The sequence below is a fragment of the Lycorma delicatula genome, chromosome 6 (assembly GCF_047948215.1).
Source record: "Lycorma delicatula isolate Av1 chromosome 6, ASM4794821v1, whole genome shotgun sequence".
NCBI classification, from domain to species: domain Eukaryota; kingdom Metazoa; phylum Arthropoda; class Insecta; order Hemiptera; family Fulgoridae; genus Lycorma; species Lycorma delicatula.
The window spans coordinates 148722075-148737928 of NC_134460.1; the positions used below are offsets into that span (position 1 = coordinate 148722075).

Here is a 15854-nt window from a genome sequence, read left to right on the forward strand (position 1 = left end):
TCATTATATAGTGAGAGTCTGTTAAATCACTAACATCGAGCTTGACCTATAACCTGATAGCAATGTGGACATTTATGGATAGTAACTGAATATCCAGGGAAAAGACAAGGAATTAATCCAAGGCAGCATAAACCAATAGGTGTACTGAAAAAAAAAAAACAAAAGAATACACCTTTTTTCTACTAATAAATGATAGCTGCATGTGTAAAACTACATCATTGCTTTTTAATTTGAATAATTTACAGGAAAATTTTAATAAATATGGCTTGGTCAGTATCTTATCCTTACCACACTCTTCGATTACCAGATTGCTACTCTGCAAGACATTCCACATAATTCCAGAACATTAACTTTTGAGGAAATTTAGTTATCTCAGGTCCTAAAATTTATTTTTACATATCAAATACTTTTAAACTGTAATTTCTTTCTCTAATTCATGAATAAAAATACTTCATTGAACAAAATGTTTCATCTATGTAATCATTTGAAAGTATAATGAATTTTAATCAGTTTACTTCCATGTTACATGTAAATTATTCTTCTGAAAAGCTGTAGAAGTTAACTACATACAGTTCTTCTTCAGTGGAGTCATAGGTGGAACTGTTGTTAATGGTAGTCTCAAAAATGTTATAAAACACTTTTATATTTTAATAATGTATTTTATCTATGTTGTGTTTTTTCATTTAATTTTTTTTTTATTAATATTTTTGGCTTTTGTAATTTTCAAATAATGATGTGTTTAGTATTTGTTTCTGGAAATCTCTAGACAGAAGGTTACTTTTTTTCTAAATTACTAATACATATTGTTAATAAACTATACTAACAAAACAAACACTCAAAAACATGGTAGTCCATTAGTATACAAAATTAAGCTGTAATTTTTATATCATATTGATTGGATGCTCATTTACCTGGCACAGCGGCTGTTAGGAAATTACTCAGCTATTAGGTGTTTGAAGCAATCAATTAGGAGACCCATTTTAGCCAATGGTATGCAGTGAATCTTGCTATGGCAACCTGCCAGAATGATTTTTGTAGTATCAAATAACTTCAACTTGTAAGTAAAAGACCCTCATCCCATAAGAGTTTATCCACTTCACCACAGTTGACTATCTCACACAGACTCCCAAATTATGCTAACTGATGGTAAGATAAATCAGTTTTTTGTAGAACCACTTGATCACACAGTTGGTATATACTCCCAAGATTAGTCCAGTTATCACTGTTGTCAGATTCAAGAGCTCTCAGATCTAACAGCTGATTTTAGAACCATTCTATTATGTTCAGTTTCATTACCAGAAACTATGAGACTCTTAGTCAAATAGAATATATTAGTGATGTATCTGAATTTATTTTTAATTCTATTTCAGCATTAAATGAATTTTATACTTTGGGTTTGTAGAAGCATAATATTAGTATTAACAAATAATATTATTATTTATTACTAATATTATTAAATGTAAATAGTAGTATTAATATTATAGTATTAGTATTAACAAGAATAGATGTATTAAAGTGGTTGCCAGTATGCCTCAATTGCTAATGCTGTCACCACACTACAATTGGCTTACTAAACAACTATTTTTAGCACTATGAATATTCATAGTGCTTATTGCCATAAGTGAAAAAAGAGAATCAGCTTTTGCATTTCATAGAAGCAGGACCTATTTATACATTCATAAAAATGTGTAGAGTTTACACATAGCATGTAAAAATCAAGATCTCAGTTCACTTACACGTTATGAAATTTACAAACACGCTAAATCAAAAAGACACTATTATATTAATTGAATAAATACATCATCATAGGATAATTATATATGTTTATATATATAAACATATACATGTAGATGTGAAATATCTTCCACAAATGCCAAATGAAACCTGATGATGTTATCTTTTCATAGGTATACTTAAGGGGTTTCCTAACTAAAATGTATACAAGAGTACCTCGAATTACACTACCAAAGATGAGGTGCAAAATTAGGACTGTCTTTTGAAGAACAATATTTATGTAATTAAAAACCAAGTTTATTGTTATTTTTAATATTTTACAAGTACTTTATTACTTTCATAAAACCTTGACTCAAATTACATTATTTTAAGGCAGTACAATTTGATTTCTATTTTGCTGTATACAAAATCAAACAACAAACTTTTTTTACACTCTTAAGACTACAAATGTCTCTCTTCTTCATCTTTTGATATACTAACTCTTAATTTGCTTTGTGATCCGTTTGCAATTTTTTAGTTTTTTAATATGCGAGATAAATCCTGTGTACTGGGTCTTTTTGGGGCATAATCTGAATAATTAAACTGTGCAACGGCTCGAGCTTAACCTTACACTTCCCTAACATAACACTACCATTTCCTATTACTCTAACTTACTGATCTTCTTTCAAGACGGAACCCGCAGATGCACCAGGAGATATTCAGCGCGCGCATCATCGATGCTACTGCAGCGCTGGTACCGTTTCCTAGCAGATGAAAACCTTACGTGCAGCACGCTAAGGCATGCTGCACGCAAGTGGTGGTCAGAGGACCCAAGTTTCCTAAGTTTCTGCCTGCAGCTAACAGATGATCCCTCAGAAGCAGAGGTCATGACAGTTTCAGGCACTCTTAGATCAGTGGACAGGCTACCGCACAGAACTCTGTCCATTGGCCTAGGCCGCCATAATACCCTGTTGCAACCAGTCTTGATAGCGTGGCAAAATCGTTCAGCCACCAATTCCAACTTCTTTCTGTTCTGAATTCGCCAGTCCAATCCCTGTAGTGCAGCTGAGCACTCGCGCCGCAACCTGTCCTGATCCAGGCCCCTTACGTTATAGCGACCCAAATCTGGAGCATTTACACCGCCTCCGTAAGCAATTTCATAGGTTATAAGCCTATGATCGCTCACAATGGCCACGGTCCAGACAATCCAACTACTTTTCTTCTAAGCAGATCACCCGTAACCAGGGTGATGTCGATATAACTTTCCCCCAGTTCGGAAGAGAAAGTCGGCAGTTGTTCTGCCTCGTTAACAAAGGCAGGACGCGCCGTATGTCCCTCGGCAATATAAATTTGTGACGTAAGGCCGCATAACATACGCAGTCTACAAGGATGAAGTGCAGAGTCAAGCGGCAGTCACATTGGACTCACAGTGGTGCGTTTTCTGCTAACATCAGGTATCCATGAGTAGCTCTGATATGTCCTAATCGCAATCGGCACAGGACCACTTCCTCCTGGCGAATTTTTCCGCATGAAGAATCCCACACAGTATCTTTGATGTATGTGTCGAAGTTTATTATACGCAATAGCGATGCTCACCTTGCCACCACCTTCGAAGCGTGTGTTTATTGGAATTAATAAAATCGGTAGTTGTAAAAACAAGAGTGGTGAAGACGGTTGGCTACATTTCGGTCATTTATTATTGGCAACCGGACAAAGCGCTGCGTAAATCGTAAAATTTGATGGTGAAAACTTCAGCAATGTAGATACTTATAATACTAGGTAGAGCAAACACATAGGTTCGGTCGTTTACTACAAAAGCGCATCCAACGGTATCATTCTGCTTCGAATCATCTGTGTATACTATTGCGAATGGTTTGTTTCTGATAGGAAATGGTAAAATGTTTGCTAAAAAATGAGAGGAGTTATTTAATCGTTTATTATATACGGTGAGGTCGTAATTAAAATTAATATGGTCGAATTTCCATGGAGGATACATACAGGGATAGGTTGGGAAAATAGAAGGTGGGTCAAAATGTAAAAGGTACATTAAACGCCGGGTACAGATACCTATTGGTGTAGTATTATGTGGATGGTTTTCATACCGTTGAAATGAGGGTTTGCGAGGTCTGTTTTAAGAACCAGGTGATTTAGTTGTGCTTTAAGATGGGCAGAGTAAGATGCTAGTAGCTGGTCCCGTCTATCCCAAAGTGATGGCTCACCGTAATCAACAGGTATGTTTGCGACAGGGTTTGATCTAAACGCACTAGTGGCAAGACAAAGAAAAGAGTAATGTACAACATTCAGCATCTTAAGCACGGTATTATGCACTGAAGAACAGTCGATACAATCATAATCTAATCGGGATCGGATTAAAGAATGATAAAAACGTAACATATGTCAGCTCCCCACTTGGTGTTTTTAAGGACTTATAGCATATCTAGAATTTTTAAACATCTCGCCTTTAGCTGTTTATGTGTTTGGCCCACGTAAGACGACTGTCGGAAAGTAAACCTAGAAATTTAACGTCGGAGAGATAGCAATTGGCTTTCCATTGAGCAGGACTTGTGGGGTGAAGTGATCTTGTAGACGAGAAAAGACTACACATTTTGTTTTCTCCGGTAAGAACAAGAAGCCGGTGAATTTGGACCAATATACAAGGCGAGATACATTATTCCGTAGTAGTCTCTCAGCTGCGGCTCTTGAACGAGTCGTGGGTCTATATGTCGCAAAATCAACAACAAATAGAAAACAAAAATTTAGTATTATTATTATTAGTAATAATAATAATTATTATTAAATTATTAGGGAATAATAATTTATTGCCCTGAGGTAGATAATCCCCACGTCCGGAACACAACATCTATGTTCCACGTCCAGGGCGGCAACAGCTGTACCTTTGTACATCACATATAGCTGGCTAACGGGGTTCCGAGTAAATTCCTCGGTTATGCCTTGTTAAGTTTGACCTGGTTCCAACTTCAGGTCACTAAACGGACTGGATTTTTGGCTACCTGCAGGAAATGGAATAACAAACGATTCTGGAAATGGATTCATACCACTCTTAGAGCTGGCGATGTGGCGGCCAGGGTCAATGTTATTGCACGTGTAACGGAGACCCTTCCGTTGTCCACATGCCCCCTGCGATGGCAAGCATGTAGCAATGGTGCCCATGTATGTCGGTGCATGGGAGCTCTGAAAGCTTCGGTGAGTAGGAGCCTGGAGTCAGTGCAGAGACTGCGCATCCGCTCTCTGCCAGCACATATGCCGGTTCCACCGGAGTACCGGATAGGACCTCCAAGGTTAGTAGCCCTGGAGTGGGGGTGTACCCCCTTGCTACAGAAGGGATCCACTGTTCATGAACATTGAACATTCAAACGTGGCAGAGGGTGCACGTAAACACCCTCGTTTAGAAACCTCCGATTCGCCGCAAGCGAAGAGGAAAAAAAGTAAAGAATCTGATAGGATAATGAAAGATGCTGATAGGATCAGTAAAGAATTAAAGAAAAGTCTATTTGGCTATAGCGCACCAAAGCCAAGATTTTTAATTATTACAAGGGAGAATGGAAACTTTCAAAAAGTTAGTCCATTCCTTATCGCAAGAGAAGTTACAAATTGTGCTGGTGGTACTGTCAAGGAAATTCGTAAAACTTTTAATGGATTGCATGTCGAAACCATCAACGACATGCAAAGCCAGAAAGTTTTGGCGTTGAAGAAAATCAGTGAATTTGCGGTTTCTGTCCAACCGCATAGCACACTGAACTCATCCAGAGGAGTTGTTGTTTGTCGCGATCTTCTTAATTGTACAGAAGAAGAAATTGTACAAGAAATGTCGAGTCAGGGAGTAACTCAATGTCGCAGACTTACTATGAGAAGAAATGGTGAGATTCTTCTTTCGGCCTCGCATGTTTTAACATTTAATAGGCCGAATCTTCCTGAAAAGGTACGAGCTGGCATCCATCGGCTTGATGTACGAGCTTTCATCCCGCAGCCGATGAGATGTTTTAAGTGTCAACGATTCGGACACACAGCAGCAAGATGTGAAGCGCAGGAAATATGTATATGTGGAGAGAAAACACATGAGGGTTACCCATGTAAAGACCCTCCAACCTGCGTTAACTGTAAAGGGCATCACAATTGTCGTTCAAGAAACTGCCCTACATATAAATTAGAAACAGCAATTCAGGAAGTTAAAACGCTTCAGAAGGAAATTGTTAATAAGCATACACCACGACCATCGACTTCTTATGCAGAAGCAGCGGCTGCCCCTTCCACATCAAAAATTAATGTGGAGCAGTTGCTTAACACGATGGCACCAAGTCTTGCGACGATGATTGAAAGAATCATTGATTCAAAGATTGAGTCGACTCATCAGAGAAAACAAAGTAAAGATGAGAAGGCTCATCCCCGGACTGACGCCGTTGACATGAGAGACACACCAGCGCCGTTTAAAAAACCAGCTAAATCTGCGATTGTAAAGTCACCAACTTGTGTAAGAATTAAAAATCTTGATTTATCTGACAAAGAGAAACAGATCGCTCAGTCGTGTAGTCACAAATCCAAAGAAATTGTGACAAGAAAACCTGAATCTGCGGAAACAGAGGTGCAAGTTATTATAGAAAAAGCACCAGGCACAGATGAAATAAAACCTGTACCAATAGAGCCTCCCAAAGCGCAAAGACCAGCTTCGGTGAGAGCATCTATTTTAGCCGGACCCAGTACTGCAGTAGAGATAGAGTCCGGCTCATCCGCCGCGGAGACATCATCGCACATTAATTTAGATTCTTTAGCAAAGATGCTAACAGTGCCGGCGAAAGTTTCATCAACTGACGTCAGCCGAAGAACGTCACTGGCATCCGAAATAGAGGAAGACGATGCCATGTCTGAGGCCTCAGATACGCTGTCATCAGAGGTTGAGGCCGTCAGAAGAATGGAGAAACGTAAAAAAGGATGGCCGAAAGGAAAGCCTAGAAAGTAATTTTATTGGATCAGAAGTTATAAGAAAAGTAAAATTTTGATCTTTTTTTGACACGATGTGAAATTTTTAACCCTTTTTTTTATTTTTTTTTGAAGTGGGATGGGGCTAATGACCAAAGTAGTCGATGCCCCTACTCAAAAAAAAAAAAAATAATAATTTATTAGTAATAATAATAAATTATTATTATTTACTAATAATAATTTACTAATTATTTAGTAATAATTACTAAATAATTAGTAATTATTACTAAATAATTACTAATTATTTAGTAATTTCATTTTCAAAAATACATTTTCAAAAATAAATGAAACAGTAAAATAAAACAAAAACATTTTATTGACAACTTACTGTAAAAATTGCAAATACAATTTTTTTAATGAAATAATTTACGATTACATAAAATGGCTATTTCACTTTATCCTCTAATGACTAGGCCACTTATATCCAGCAATGTGTCGTTTACCAATTACTTCACCCAAAAAGAACCACATAACAACTTCAGTAGCAACTAAAGTAGTCGATGCCCCTACTCAAAAAAAAAAAAAATAATAATTTATTAGTAATAATAATAAATTATTATTATTTACTAATAATAATTTACTAATTATTTAGTAATAATTACTAAATAATTAGTAATTATTACTAAATAATTACTAATTATTTAGTAATTTCATTTTCAAAAATACATTTTCAAAAATAAATGAAACAGTAAAATAAAACAAAAACATTTTATTGACAACTTACTGTAAAAATTGCAAATACAATTTTTTTAATGAAATAATTTACGATTACATAAAATGGCTATTTCACTTTATCCTCTAATGACTAGGCCACTTATATCCAGCAATGTGTCGTTTACCAATTACTTCACCCAAAAAGAACCACATAACAACTTCAGTAGCAACTAATGTGTTCAACCAGGCTTCCTGTAATGAAAATTTAAGTTAAATACAAGATTTATACATGTTGAAAAAATTATAGGGATTCTTATCTTAGTATGCAGATGCGATTAGTAGTAAAACAATAATTTTGTAAATTTTAACTTCATTAACAATTGGTAAATAAAAATATAAATATTAAGTGAAAATGTTAATTCTTAACTCTAATCATATTTCAGGTTAATTTAATCATAAGACAGGCTATTACGAAAGCATCCTTAAAAACTCAGAATTAAAATTAGTTTTCAATAAAAATGCAAAATACAAAGTAAACATTCAAAATAAAATAATTAAAAAACTGATAGAAATTGTGTAAAACCATTAGACATTAGAGAAAGGTATATTTTAGAAGTTATAGCACACTATTACAAAGGTCTCCTTTAATATACACAAATGGCATAAGCAACACTACAAAAAAAATTCTATTACCTACAGTGCAAAACGAAATTGGAAAGAAAAATAACTACTATAATGCAATTTACTTTTCAATAAACTACCAAATTTACTGAAAATTCTGAATACTAAAAACTATAAAGAAAAACTGAAATCACAAACTTAAGATGTACAAATCAATATATGTAAACCTGCTTGCTATTTATTTTTTAATATTACCTATCTATCTTTCTTTTCCCAACTTTAAGTATTTTTTGTACCAGCCTAAGAGGTTTGTTTATGAGCAAGCACAATCTTTACTTTAAACATCATAAATGTTTCAAGTGTGTATGTATCTATGTATATTAAGATCTAAAAACAAATTATTTTCATAATAAAATTTTATTGGTAAAATGTACTTTGAACTTGGGCTGCTCTTATATTAACAAAGATTCAGTAATCAAATTTTAATGACTTTTAGAGTAAATTTTATTTACTTGATTCCAAATTGCACAGCAAACTCTCAGGAGATGATTATATAATCAAGTAAGATAAAAAAATTTATAAAAGAGAGTTTTTCAGCTTGTGAAACATTTAGCCCTGCTTTCTGCTCCCTTGGTGATATTAAACCATACTAAAATTCTTGTAGTACAAATCGAAGTTAGATTGGGCGCTTCCTTATGGTTTTTGATCTAATAAATTGAATAAAGTTGGTCCCAGACCCCATAGGTTTTAAGCACACTGTGAAAGATGAAAAGTTTTGTCAGCAAATACACTTTTTTTTGGTTTTTTCATCCTCACACAAAGCCAATATATTCTACCCAAACTCCACGGCAAATGTTGCACTCTTCTGTGGAAAGTAACTGGCAGTAGTGCAGCTTTCAAGTAATTCATTTCAGCTCTTTCTAGAGCCCAGTTCATATTGTGTGTAGGACAGCCCACTTTCCCTTGCACCTTGTCAAATAGACTTGGTAGGGTCTGGAAGATGAATGGATCATCATGGTCTGTGTAAATGGCCAGCCAGCAGTCCTGACTTAACACTCTGTGACTTTTTTCTTTGGGGTCTGTTAAAAGAGCAAGTCTACTGTATCAAACTAAAAGAATTTGGAAGAACTTAAAGGGTGAACATGAGAAGCTATGTTTTGCATTCCACAAGAGTTCCTGATGAAATCAGCTGACGTGATCCCTGAATGGCTTGAGAAGCTAGTAGCAAAATCTGATGCTCATATTGAATTTTAATAGAACTTCACTCTGAATACTTTCCTGTTGTTCCCATTTCTTGTTAAAATTGTTTATAAATATAGAATAAGTATTTTGAAATAGGGAGAGACTTTTCATTCTGTAGATAAAGCTAATTTTAACAAGATACAATATAATACAGGCTTACACAAAAGTAAGGATCTGACTCCTGAGTCTCAAAACATTTTTTTAGGGAAATCTCATATAAAGTCTTGGCTAAAAATACCTAAAAAGGTTGTCTATTTTTCCCCAAAAACAATTAATTTCAAAGTTCTGATTCTATGTTTTTATAACTCAAATTTTCAATTAATTTTTTGAGCCGTCTCCTTGAGTATAAGCAAAAGTATGAATAAAATATAGTATTGTTTTATATTGATTTGGTTTTTTTTTTACTATATATCTTTAAGACATAATTTTTTTGTTTCCACAAACCTGAAAAGAAATTAAATATAAAAATGAAATAATTCAATTTTCAAATCTAAATATAGTAATACTGATTAAAAAAAAAGGTAATTCTGAGCTATTATTTGATCAACCTCACTTTTTTTCACTTTAATATACCATAGCATGCTTAGAATTTGGAAAACACAAGTTCTAAATGTTGGACAGCAGGTGAATCGTCCAAAATAAAAGTCCACGCCGCATTATCAGTACTCCAGTCAATTAGCTATCAGTTTTGTGAGTTATCAAGACCTGTTCAGATGCTAACCCATTCTGTGGAGAGAGGTTAGGGTTAAGATTAGACTTTTATGTAGAGGTTAGGGATAAATTGCAAAGATGTGGCAATATTTCACACCACCCTTTTAGGATACTTGACGGAATTAATTTAAAAAGGAAATACAGTCACTACACATAGAGACTACATCACATGTTCTGTACTATTAATCACTTGCAAGACAGATAATCACCTTACGAAGAGCACCATCAATCATCTTCAACAGCCAACTCTGATGACTATTAAGGTTAGTTTATGATTTACTTCTCTCTTCATAAAACTCTTGGCCTTAACCATAACCCTAACCTCTATAAAAAAGAACAGATTAGAATCAGAACAAGTCACCCACTGTCCAAACCTGCTTTCCAACATTTAGAATTTGTGTTTTCCTGACATTAAGGCAGGTACATTAAAGTATGAACAATATTACTCAAATTACCTAAAAAAATAAATGAATTTCACCAACAACTGATTCACCTTTGGGTGATCATAAAGAGACTTAACCGCACAGAATAAAAAATTCATTAAAACAAGAGCTACGAATTTAGCAATGCATATTAATCAATACAAAATGCTGAGTGTAACTCCAATATTAGTACCATCCTTACTATCAGATTCAAGATACTCTTGAAAAGCATACTGAACCTCTTGATAGTAATCTCTCTCTCTCTCTCTCTCAAAAAGCATTAAAGTTTATTTTTAAAAGTAAATATTTCACATCTAACCATCTACAAGTCAAATAGCACCAAAATTTATTGCAGTCTATGTCACATATGTAAAAATTTACTGAAAATAAATCTTATTTTAAAACTCACTTTCACAGTTAACTGTTTCCACCTGCCAGTTTGAAATCCTCCAATAAGGTTGCTAAATCCTTCTCTAACTTGACCAAATTCATTGGGTTTTGGAGGTGTAAGTTCTACTTTTGCATATTTTAAAAACAATTCCCAACGAGGCTTTGCTGCCTTAATTAAACCTGCAATAGAAACATATTCATACTTTATAATAAATAACATTAAGTTTAATTATAATTTATATTCAATTAAAATATTTTTTAAATGTTATAAACTTATGTACTCTATAAACTTCTCCAAAAAAAATTTCACACACACATCAAAATGTAATGACATTTTCAGATAAGCAGATAAATCAATTAACATGGATGAACCCTTATTACTGCCCATCTTAGAAGAAAAATAAAACAAGTATTGCTTGACAGGGTGAGACAGAACCTGTTCATTACCTACATCACACATTGAATCCTAACTTTTCATCATAATACTTGCATATTACCACCACAGATATAGCAGATGTATAAAAAATGATTGTATTTTCTCCTAATCTTGGACAAAATCAAATTCACTTAACGCTGGCATTTCACATAAACAGGTTGCTCAAATTATAGGCTAGTTATGTTTAGGGTTGAATCAAATCTGTCTGGTTTATTTCCTACAATAAGTACTAAAAACTGATATGTTTGTTAAGGTAACATTAAAGTTTGCCTAGATCATTATTTACAAACCATATAAAGATCATTATTTCTTACATACATACAGAATATGTTTTACAATTAATCATGTTTTGGGGTGCAATAATATAACCTGTTTGTAAAGCGAAATTCTTGTTCAACAATGAAAACTTTTTTCTCCTTGTCCCAACATTTAATCACCTCGGTTTCAGAAGTAACAGATTCCGTTTAATTGACTAATCCGATTAGTGGCAAATAAATATAAATACATATGTAAAAGAATATCAGGAATTTCATATTTCTTAAGAAATACTGATAGGTAGAAATATCATAAGGTAGATATAAATCGTTTTGATTAGTTTAAAAAATACCACTTTTAAAGGTCAAAAAAGTCCTTATCCTTACTGTCCAAATGTCAAATCTTAAATACTGTTAATACTTTAATACGAGTTTCAAAATTAAACTTATTAACTTTCTTATAGTTTTCTACTTTTTTAAGCTTTATGTATTAGATAAAATAAACCTTAATTTTTTTACCTGCAAAATTCTTTCCAGCCATTTTTTCTTTCGATGCTACGGAAGTGTTGCCAACAATTCACTGAGGACATTTTATTAGATGTTACTGAATGATATTTAAATATCAAATCATTGATTAATATAAAGTATTACAATTATTTTAAAACTGAATTCACTTCGAATGAATTCTATTTCAGAGAAATCTACGTATTATTTTTTAAAACAATGTTTTAATTGATTTCGAGAAAGAAATTTTACTATTTTTTAATAAACTTAAAAAAAAAATTAATTTGCTTGTCTATGACTATCAGAGTTGTTATTAGTTAAACATTTTAACGTGTGAGACTGACTGAATCAAATTGTATTATAAAATTATTTTTTTCCTTCAAAAATTCAGCTGTTTTTGCGACGACCTCAGTAAATGGAACTGCTACTATCGTGCTGGTCTCGGTTGACATATTGCTGGCGGTTTTTTTTTTTAAATTAGGTACACGAAAAGTGTACATCAGAAAGTATACATGATTTGAATTGTATCCCCTCATTTGGAATATTTTATTTGTTTATATATTTCATAATATTTTCAAATGTTTTAAGACAGTATACTTTTTTTGTAGATTGTTGTCAATGAACTAGTTAAACAATTGTTTAAGTATTGATTATATACATATTTAAAACTAAATCATGTTAACTATTGTTGAAAATTCTGCAATCTGAAAGGTTTATGTTATATATTAAAGGGACATTGTGTTTGTTTGATTAGATATTGTCTTATTTGTTTTGTTTATTGTGAACGCTACAATGATTCCAGATTATTTAACTTTGCTTTCATTTCTATTTATTTTATGTGGGAGTATGACAATTAGTGTGCTGTTACATTCATTTGTGTGTGATAGACATTTTGTAGTGTTGAGATCTACAGGGGAGATAAGTAATCTGTGAGATCTTTTTTTTTTTTTTTGTTAAACTTGGAATTGGAACGAGGACATTCAGGAAGTGTGGAGTTATGTAACCAGTTTTAGCCTTAACCCACCGGGTTGGTCTAGTGGTGAATGCGTCTTCCCAAATCATCTGATTTGGAAGTTCAGTGTTTAAGTCCTAGTAAAGTCAGTTATTTTTACACGGATTTGAATACTAGATCATGGATACCGGTGCTCTTTGGTGGTTGGGTTTCAATTAACCACACATCTCAGTAATAGTCAAACTGAGACTGTACAAGACTACACTTCATTTACACTCATACATATCCTCATTCATCCTCTTAAGTATTATCTGAACAGTAATTACTGGAGGCTAAACAGGAAAAAGAAAGGTTTTTAGCATCAGTCATTTAGTTGCTATAAACATTGAAGAAGTTGTGTAAAGAAATGGTACCTTTAATTGCTTGTGAGGGAGCCAAAGCATATCTACTTCTCTTTGTATATCTAATGATGCACTCCAAGACTACTAAAAATCTAGAAATGGTACTTCAAGTGTAGCAGTTGCTGGTTATTTATTGCATACATTTTTAATCGTTTTTTCTTGCTGACTGAAAACTGATCAACAAATCTTCAAAAGTAAGTATAAGTCTGATTTGAAAAATTCAAAACCCAAAAAATATAATATAAATTCTGCCTAACATGTAAAACACATATATTATTATTATTATTATTATGCTTTTACGGCCAACATGGGACCACTTAAGTCAATTTTAGTTGGATCTTTTCTGAGAAAAGCGTGTTATTTTACTCTTTCGAGCTGCCCAGTATTTCTTCATCCGTTCAGATCTTGCTTTCTTTTCTTCATCCGTAAACACCCTCTTCGTTGTATTTTGTCGTTTGTCTGTCTTTTGTTTAAATCTAATGCTTTTATCTTTTAGCTTTGTAATTTTTGCAGTTTTATTCTGTAGGTCAGTCAGGGAAATTCCCAATTCTTTCATATCTTCTCTAATTTCTTTGATCCATCCTACTTCTAACTTTTGGAACCAGAGCTTTTCAATGATAGTAAAACACATATATATATATATATATTTTTTTTTTTGTTTTCTCATGGTTTATTTTAAAGAAAAACTTATTCAAGAGATGATTCATCCAATACATCCAAGATATTTTTACCAATAATATCTTTTACCACTCATTGGTTTTAAACACTTTTTGTTCAGAATCCATTTTAAAGAAAAATATACCAGCCAAACTTTATAGTTTGAAACCTAATAGTTCTTATGACTTTAGTTAAGAAATTTGGTTAAAATTTACTAAGCAACTTGAGCAAAACTTTTGTTGAGTTAGCAGCAGCTAAGTTACAGGAATGGATCTTGTACTTCTATATTAGTAGATCTTACCCATATAATTAAGGAATTTGCATATAGTTTGCTGTCTTCCTCCTAAAATTTGAGAAAAAATAAATTAACCTACCCTTGGAAAATTATGATACTGTATTTCTACACATTGAATAGTTTTGCTGGAAAGTATTCAAACACAACAGTGATGCTGTTGCTTATCAAAAAACAGAAGAGAGTTGGTTTTATGTAAACGTTGTCAGTCAAAGAATGACTTCTTAGAAAGTTTAATATATTATGTTATAAAATTTATGTCAATCAATTATGCTTATATGTCCCATCCCCTATTGGTTAGAGATAATATATATAATACATTAATTCATAACAGAAAGCTATATATTAATTAATTTCTTGCTTTATACTATTTGATTCTAATTTTTCAAAGATTATCCTCTGTCTTTTGGTACCAAAAATATGTGTGTTTCTGCCATAATCAACACAATTAGGTATATGTAATATAACATGAAATATAAACACTCCCAAATAGCCAGGTTTCAGAGCAACAATCATTCCATACCGGGCACTGTGGGAAAGTGAGGAGTGAATTTATTTCCCATTTTTTAATTAATTACACCCTAAACATACTAGCATGCCTAGCCTGCTAAAGAAATGAACAAATGTCTTGAATGATAATCACTTATTGCATTAGTCCATAAATAAATAAAAAAATAGTAAATATTTTATTGTAATGCATCCAGAAACAGAATAAGTTTAATATTTTTTTTATCAGTACATAAGTACATTTTTTCCACTAGCTTTATATATGATTACATACTGTCTATAATATTGTTGTATGTTATAAAATACTCTTGTTAGAAAATATATATTGTATCATTTTTACAAAATGGTTTTGAATACTGGCAGTATTTATTTTTCTTACTTTTCATTGCTTTTTTATGTATATAATTACACAATAATCACTGGAGTTAATTGCATACAAGTAAATGTTTAAATATTTTAAAGAAATGAAACAAACACATTCTATCAGTTACATTTGAGGAAAAGCTTTTATTCAATTATTTCTTAGTTTAAACCATATTACAGCATAACAAACATCACTTGAATTTCAAATATTTTTTAATTAAATGTTTAGTTTTGCAATATAAATTATCTATCTCTAAGGGATTATACATTAATAAGCTCCCTCTATGAATCATGAGACCATGCTAATGGTAAGGGACTTGAGAGCTCAGTGACACAGAGTAGCTGGACCAAAGGTTCAATCATATCAGAGAGGTATCTGCTGAGAGCTAAGGTTAAGGAATGATTCCTGAAAGAGGGCAGCAGCTCTTTCAGTAGTTGTTAAGAGCATAAGTCAGAAGGACTTAAACAGCCATATCAACATCACTCAATCTTCTGAGTACTACACAGCTGAAAGCATTGGAAAACTACAGCTACTTTTTTCCAAGAAAATGTTGCTCTACATTTTCATGTAACAAAGATGGAGGCGCCTTCCTTGGTAAAATATCCCAGAGGTAAATTAAAATATAACATTCTATGAGTCAAGGCGTGGCATGTTAGAAGTTTAAAAAAGGTTGGTCGGTTAGAAAATTTAAAGAGGGAAATGAATCCCTCTTTAAATGTAGGTGTAGTAGAAATTAGCG

At 33.0% G+C, this 15854-nt stretch overlaps 1 protein-coding gene across 2 annotated transcripts; it reads right to left on the reverse strand.

The window, feature by feature from the left end:
* Positions 1–7006: 7006 nt before the first annotated feature.
* On the reverse strand, positions 7007–12096 carry LOC142326352 (ATP synthase F(0) complex subunit g, mitochondrial-like). Of its 2 annotated transcripts, XR_012756762.1 has the most exons (4): positions 11958–12096; positions 10768–10928; positions 7433–7614; positions 7007–7214 (listed from the first exon to the last, which is right to left on the reverse strand). XR_012756762.1 is itself a non-coding variant. In XM_075368788.1 (3 exons), exons 1-3 carry the CDS (start codon positions 11977–11979, stop codon positions 7507–7509), a joined length of 291 nt encoding a protein of 96 aa, XP_075224903.1. In that variant the 5' UTR covers positions 11980–12096; the 3' UTR covers positions 7403–7506. The 2 variants fall into 2 exon arrangements, 1 of the variants encoding a protein (XP_075224903.1); XM_075368788.1 differs by lacking the exon at positions 7007–7214 and having other exon boundaries at positions 7403–7614.
* Positions 12097–15854: the final 3758 nt, after the last annotated feature.